The sequence below is a fragment of the Odontomachus brunneus genome, unplaced genomic scaffold (assembly GCF_010583005.1).
Source record: "Odontomachus brunneus isolate Ranch 3 - 2012 unplaced genomic scaffold, Obru_v1 Obru_scaffold_016, whole genome shotgun sequence".
Lineage (NCBI taxonomy): Eukaryota > Metazoa > Arthropoda > Insecta > Hymenoptera > Formicidae > Odontomachus > Odontomachus brunneus.
In genome coordinates this window covers 3068281-3075784 of record NW_022639466.1, presented here as the reverse complement: position 1 = coordinate 3075784, position 7504 = coordinate 3068281, and the positions used below count along the sequence as shown (strand labels likewise).

The 7504-nt window shown below is 35.9% G+C and overlaps 2 protein-coding genes across 4 annotated transcripts in view; both read left to right on the top strand.

The window, feature by feature from the left end:
* Window positions 1-1928, top strand: part of LOC116841572 (prenylated Rab acceptor protein 1) — a 4136-nt gene extending 2208 nt beyond the window's left edge. For both annotated transcript variants that reach the window (XM_032809651.1, XM_032809652.1), the window contains one exon: window positions 1693-1928. In XM_032809651.1, coding sequence (XP_032665542.1) covers window positions 1693-1796 — 104 coding nt within the window. In that variant the 3' untranslated portion in view covers window positions 1797-1928. The remainder of the gene's footprint in view (window positions 1-1692) is intronic.
* Window positions 1929-3934: 2006 nt separating this feature from the next.
* LOC116841538 (integrator complex subunit 13-like) lies at window positions 3935-6400 on the top strand. 2 transcript variants are annotated; one of them, XM_032809593.1, is made up of 4 exons: window positions 3935-4258; window positions 4548-4700; window positions 4882-5204; window positions 5431-6400. In XM_032809593.1, the coding sequence occupies exons 2-4, from the start codon at window positions 4575-4577 to the stop codon at window positions 5633-5635; spliced, it is 654 nt and encodes a 217-aa protein (XP_032665484.1). In that variant the 5' UTR covers window positions 3935-4258; window positions 4548-4574; the 3' UTR covers window positions 5636-6400. The 2 variants fall into 2 exon arrangements, with proteins under 2 accessions (XP_032665484.1, XP_032665483.1); XM_032809592.1 differs by having other exon boundaries at window positions 3936-4196.
* The last annotated feature ends 1104 nt before the right edge of the window (window positions 6401-7504 follow it).

Genomic DNA, 7504 nt, shown 5'->3' with positions numbered 1-7504 from the left:
AGTTTTAGAGATACCTCGTCCCTCAAATCGGCTTCTCGCCCCTTGCCGATAAACTCAGCTTACGCTCTGTCCTTATATTCATCCATGCACGAAACATTGTAAAAGCCGGGGAACCGAGAAGCCGGAAAAATAAAATACAACTAGAATGAAAACGTAAAAATGATAAAAGACTATTATTTCACAGGTATGTTTTAATATAACAGGCAGTTGCAATCAGGGTAAAACTTTATATTCACACATACTCATAGACACGTATTTATTTCGTACATTTTCCAATACACTATACCAAGATAAACAATAGCTGCGTTGGACATCGAAGACGTCGGATTGTTCTTTCATCTCGAAGATGCATAGAAATGAAAAGATATGAGATCTCGTATCTCTCTCACTTCTGTGCATTTTCGAAGTAAAAGAGCATTTTCGAAGAAAAGAGCAATCCGATGTCTTCGATTTACAATGCCGAACGCAGCTATTGTGCTCCGTGATATAGGCCGCCGCCATATTTAGTGATCACTTCCGACTTTCATTCCTCTCATCCCTGAGAGTTCACTCCCCGCGAAATACGCTCCGTCCATGGATTAATCATTGAGCAGGGATGCGTTCTACACGTCACCTGCGTGCTCCCTCTCTTTTTATCTCATTCTCGTGTCTCTCTCATTCCAACGCAGCGGGTATACCTGAGTGACGTTTCCGAACGCACCCCAGTGTTATAGCAAACCCTCTTTTCGTGCATGCGCATCGAATGTCCCAAAAGGTACAGAATACAGAACACATATGAAAATAAACATTACGATTTTCGGCGGGACTTTTCAGCGAAGATGGTAAGGAAATAACGTCATATAATTATTGATTTTATTTATGTGAGCAATATAAATAATAATTTAAAAAACGTAAGAAATATAAATGTAAATGTTCTTTTTTAAATAACTATAACAAAAAATTTTATTTGTTTAATATTCTTTTTCCTTAAACTTATACAAGAATTAGTACCTTTAATGTAACAAAATATCAGATAAAGGAGTCACTTTAAATGTTTAATTACGTATATCATGGACATTGTGTGTATATATATATATATATATGTACATATTTTTTTATGTTTATATATAAACTATTCTTCTACAAAATATAGAATAATTTAACAGATCACACTACTTGAACCAATGCATTCAATTCTTCTTCTCCTGGACATAATACTGCATCAATGTTATAAAAAGCAGCATGAAGAGTTATCAAAAACCAAGAAACTCCTAGAAAAAGTTACATATTATGTTTCGTTTTGTATTATAAGATACATCTAAACATATATGATTTAGCAATAAGCAACATTATACTCAAATATATTAAATTTCTAGTACTTTCTATATATATGTGTGTATAGAAATAAGTAGATGTAATATATGATACAATTTGTTTTAAAATTTAAGAATACACATACACACAATCATGCATGTATATATATATATATATATATATATATATATATATACATGCATGATTGTGTGTATGTGTATTCTTAAATTTTAAAACAAATTGTATCATATATTACATCTACTTATTTCTATACACACATATATATAGAAAGTACTAGAAATTTAATATATTTGAGTATAATGTTGCTTATTGCTAAATCATATATGTTTAGATGTATCTTATAATACAAAACGAAACATAATATGTAACTTTTTCTAGGAGTTTCTTGGTTTTTGATAACTCTTCATGCTGCTTTTTATAACATTGATGCAGTATTATGTCCAGGAGAAGAAGAATTGAATGCATTGGTTCAAGTAGTGTGATCTGTTAAATTATTCTATATTTTGTAGAAGAATAGTTTATATATAAACATAAAAAAATATGTACATATATATATATATATATACACACAATGTCCATGATATACGTAATTAAACATTTAAAGTGACTCCTTTATCTGATATTTTGTTACATTAAAGGTACTAATTCTTGTATAAGTTTAAGGAAAAAGAATATTAAACAAATAAAATTTTTTGTTATAGTTATTTAAAAAAGAACATTTACATTTATATTTCTTACGTTTTTTAAATTATTATTTATATTGCTCACATAAATAAAATCAATAATTATATGACGTTATTTCCTTACCATCTTCGCTGAAAAGTCCCGCCGAAAATCGTAATGTTTATTTTCATATGTGTTCTGTATTCTGTACCTTTTGGGACATTCGATGCGCATGCACGAAAAGAGGGTTTGCTATAACACTGGGGTGCGTTCGGAAACGTCACTCAGGTATACCCGCTGCGTTGGAATGAGAGAGACACGAGAATGAGATAAAAAGAGAGGGAGCACGCAGGTGACGTGTAGAACGCATCCCTGCTCAATGATTAATCCATGGACGGAGCGTATTTCGCGGGGAGTGAACTCTCAGGGATGAGAGGAATGAAAGTCGGAAGTGATCACTAAATATGGCGGCGGCCTATATCACGGAGCACAATAGCTGCGTTCGGCATTGTAAATCGAAGACATCGGATTGCTCTTTTCTTCGAAAATGCTCTTTTACTTCGAAAATGCACAGAAGTGAGAGAGATACGAGATCTCATATCTTTTCATTTCTATGCATCTTCGAGATGAAAGAACAATCCGACGTCTTCGATGTCCAACGCAGCTATTGTTTATCTTGGTATAGTGTATTGGAAAATGTACGAAATAAATACGTGTCTATGAGTATGTGTGAATATAAAGTTTTACCCTGATTGCAACTGCCTGTTATATTAAAACATACCTGTGAAATAATAGTCTTTTATCATTTTTACGTTTTCATTCTAGTTGTATTTTATTTTTCCGGCTTCTCGGTTCCCCGGCTTTTACAATGTTTCGTGCATGGATGAATATAAGGACAGAGCGTAAGCTGAGTTTATCGGCAAGGGGCGAGAAGCCGATTTGAGGGACGAGGTATCTCTAAAACTGTGCCTGAATTTGATTGGTTGAGTTGTACTCATGCGCAGTACCACTAATTATAAACGAAGTATTAAGAACATGAACATATAATTCAGAATAATAAGTGAAAAATTAATAACATAGTGAGTAGGAGGCGATTCTATGTAAAAATAGGTAAAAAAAAAGAACATTTTTTTTATTGCAACTTCGTTTTCGAGAAAATCGAGGTTAAAGATTTGTCGAGTAAAGAAGATCTTACTCTTAGCAATGCATTCCGCTTAATTGTACATATAGAGCCACTGTTAGTAAATGACTCTTCGTTAAAGTGCAGAGAGCAAACGCGGTATGAATTCGATATTAATTTAATATGTAATATATCAAGCCAACATTTACGAACCATATTATCTTTTGGGATACTGTGAAGAATATTTAAAAACAATCTGTTTTTCATTAACAATTCATAATCATTAAAAGGTTATCTTACTTATGAAATGTGGTTTTTTTCACTTTGCGTGTGTTTTTTCCAATTTTGATAGTCCGATCTGCTTTTGCAAAAAGGAACACAACACTGCATCATTACTCCAACGATTTATTAACAATAAACAATAAGACAATATTTGCTAACCTCCTCACACGTGCTCAGACGTTAGTGAACGCTAACATGTGGTTTATTCTTTTCAACTGTACTGCTACATTGGTGCAATAAGTTAAAGTGAAATAAAACATATTTGTCTCATTCTAACTTATTGCACCAGACACAGGTAGCTGGAAAGAACAAACCTATGGATGCGAAGACGATACTATTATGGCTCCTGCACACAGGACGTGGTAATGCTTCCGCGCGGCGGAAGTTCGCGCGACAGCCAATCAATATGCTGCTTTCCGTAATAACCTTCTAGCTCTTACGGAAAAACAACATATTGATTGGCTGTCGCGTGGACTTCCGCCGTGCGGCAAGCATTACCGCGTCCTGTGTGCAGGAGCCATTACGCTTGCGCATAATAAAAACCAATCAAAACCAGGCACGTTTTTACCTCGTGCCCCTCTTTCTGTGGCTTCTCCTCATAAGAACTGTGGCTGATATTTTTCTGGAACTTGTACTCCGGTACCTTGATAGAAAGAGCTATTTGAGAAAGTCTGCAAATAAAATATAGTGAAGAAGAAGAAGACAATGCGAGAAAATGACGGCGGTCCTGTGTGTATGACGATCCATCACTGTGCTCGAAGATACATCTTCCATAAGTGAGGGTTGCGCTGGCCGTGTAACTGATTACAGAATAACTGTAAGACGCTTTTCATAATCACCGGGAAATTACAAAAATTACTTCGTTAAAGGAAATATTTGGTTAGTGCGAATAACTTGTCATTTTTCAGTTAAATTTTTGTAGAAGAGTTTAGATATTTGAAGACCAAAATAGGAAGTTCTCGTTAGATATTTAGAGAAGTTGTCCAAGTTGTTTATTTTATTTGTAGCAATTATTAATCTCGTGAAATCAACTATAATTTCTTTTTCTATTTTATTTGATAAATATGACAAATTTTTTGCACCAATTTAATATATTAAAATTACATTTTCTTTTGGTATTGTGTACGATACAATTTTCTCAATTTAATAATATTTTTCTTTGTCCCAGGATTTCGGCAATCTCAAGCGAAGCAACATGCCAGTATCACGAAAATGTCCTTTCACTGAAAATATGGATGATCCGATAAAAAAGATGAGATCCAGACTAAAAAACAAATATTGGCCCATCACTTCCAACTCCATCATGTTAAACATAAAGCTTGTTTGTATTCGAACAATTATAAGTTATATTATTAAATATATATACAATTAACAATTAAAAAAAATATATATGTTAATTAGAACTCTAAAATTTTATTTTTTATCGACACATTTAAAAACAATTAAACATAATGCATGTTTCTCATTCACACGATATCTGATGTAATAACTTTTCATAACAGTACATAAATCCTCTACCGGACTTTATGGTGAAGGAGGAGCTCACTGCGGGAGAGGTGCTGCAATGTAAGCAAGTGTTATCAAATTTGCGACAATTGGAAGAGAAGTATGTGCCATTACCTTCGTCGAGCACTAGTCATAGTGGAAACAGCATGAAAAAAAAAGAACGCTATCACCAGTTATGGGAAGAGATAGAAACGTTCTTGAGACATCATGCAAAAAAATCAGACGCACATATGGAAGTATTTAAATATCTGTTGGATATTAGAAGTACAAACAATAAATACAGAGTGGAGTTGGACCAAGCCCTGCGAGAACTCGACTGGTAACTAAATGATTATATATTAGGTTATCCGATAAGTTTGTAGGAATTTTTTACTTTTTTTACTTCTTCGCGATAGCAGATTATTGAAAAGGGGAAAAAATGAAGCAAAGTTGTGCCTGATAATGAAGGTGTCAGCTTTGGGTTTTTCGTAAAAATTCTTACGAACTTATCGAACAACGCAATAGATTTGGATGTTTAAGAGGATCTAAAAATTAATTCATTACAGTTTTGGACAAGATGGAGTGGGAGGGCGAGTAAATTTGATCAGAGCGACGATGGACTCGCCAATATCGTCGACGACGGACTCGCTAGTGTCGCCGACGACGGACTCGCAAGTGTCGCCGACGATGGACTCGCAAGTGTCGTCGACGACGGACTCGCCAGTGTCGCCGACGACGGACTCGCCAGTGTCACCGACCCAGCCCAGCTAATGTTGCCGTTGCCGATGACGGACTCGCCAATGTCGTCGCCGGCGAGCACGATACGTTTGGACCTATCGTACAAAGGCAAGAGCAGATTGGACATTTGGCTGGAGCGTACCGCGCCGAAGAACCCGAGGATGGAACTTAACGGCAGACTCAACAGCGACGGTCTCAAAGCAACATTGTATCATAATCTGAAAGAAACCAGCAGAGAACCCAGGGAATCCATTCTGGAGGCTTAATTCCCCAACGGGGGGGAAATGTCTAGCTAAGTGACGAAACGATATATGCTACGCAACGTACTGCATTGTAAATATAAGCGATTTTCCACCGGCAGTACTTGCGGATTGAACCAGGACTGTTAATTAAAATCGTTGTATATAGGACACACTCGGTCAACTAATATTTACGTTGAACCGAACATCTCGCGACAAACACGTACGCTTCTACTTTTCTCACTCTATTACGTAAAATATTTATATTTTCGTGTTTATAATACACTCTTTATGACAAAATTATAAGTGCAAATATTTTGATGGTCCTAATTTTGTGATAAAGAGTATAAATTTGCAAGGTCATATAGTCTTTCATGCTTTATGTAAAGACAATTTTCAAAATTCGACTAGAACGAACAATTGGAATTAGTTTCGTTTCGAAAGTGTAAAAGAGAAATTTGGAGATAAAATTATTCGACTCGAATCAGTATCAATATGGACCACCTTGATGTCGAGGCGAAAGCCCGCCTGCGTATAAGAATACATGGGACGGAAACAATTAAAGTAGTACATTATTCTTATCATCTCTCTGCGTTGTCCTGTCAGTCACCTTTCTTCACTGTTCCCTTACTTAAAGATCGTTCTACATAAGTTGCAAGCAGACGCAATTCTTATTGCGACAGTCAATCAGAAGTATCAATGGTGCTGTTGACGCTTCTGATTGGCTGTTGCAACAAGAGTTGCAATCGACTTGCAACTAAAGGTCGTTCTATATTGCAAATCGCTTGCAACTTTTGTTGCGACAGCCAATCAGAAGCGTCAGTAGTACCATTGATGCTTTTGATTGGCTGTCGCAATAAGAATTGCATCTGCTTGCGATCGATTTGCAACTAATGTAGAAGAACTTTATAGCCGACACGTCTGCCGAGTGTCTGGGGTGCCATTACATGAAATACGGAAATGCAGAAGACAAAATCTTACTAGATTTCCGCGTTTCGCGAATTGAATGATTTTTTTCCGCACGTTTGAAAAGCGGAAGGCCCAAAACTTTTCTCTATTGTCCTTTCATCCAAGGTACCCAGGAATGAATTCTAAAAAAATCAGGTCCGAACGTGTTCGACCATGTTTTAATGTAACAGCGGTTAGGCCGAAATTTATGACAATAGATTTTGATGCGCTTGTTCCGCGACTTTATTTCCCTTTATATTACGTAAAGCACAATTTACGTGGGAAAGCGGAACGGTTTGGTGACAAATAAACATCTGTATTTATTTTTTAAATTTGTATTCACTTCATTTACTGCAATTTTTACTAATATGTTTATCTTTTCAGCTTATCTGTTGAATATAAGCATTTTAATTAATAAATACCGTTAAGAATTAATATTTTATAATTCTCCATATCGCTTTTCCGTTCAAAATATGCCTCATGTAATATTAGGCAATCAAAACAGACGCGGAACGCGTAGCGGATCTAGTAAGATTTTGTCTTCTGCATTTCCGCGTTTCCGCGCTTCATGTAATGCCACCCTATCGCTGCACTGAGGAAAAGTACAGCGATGATGACGTCATAAAGTCGCCGTAATCATTGGGCGCGTTCAGCAGACGCAACTGTTGTACAACTGTTGTGTAGATGTCTGTTGAACGCACTTCGCTCAATTACC

Bases quoted from the DNA above. Each gene is read 5' to 3' on its own strand.
- LOC116841538 (XM_032809593.1), top strand. From the start codon at position 4,575: ATGCCAGTATCACGAAAATGTCCTTTCACTGAAAATATGGATGATCCG. The intron at 4,701-4,881 runs GTTTGTATTCGA...TTTTCATAACAG, and splicing joins TCATGTTAAACATAAAGCTT to TACATAAATCCTCTACCGGA. The intron at 5,205-5,430 runs GTAACTAAATGA...AATTCATTACAG, and splicing joins GCCCTGCGAGAACTCGACTG to TTTTGGACAAGATGGAGTGG.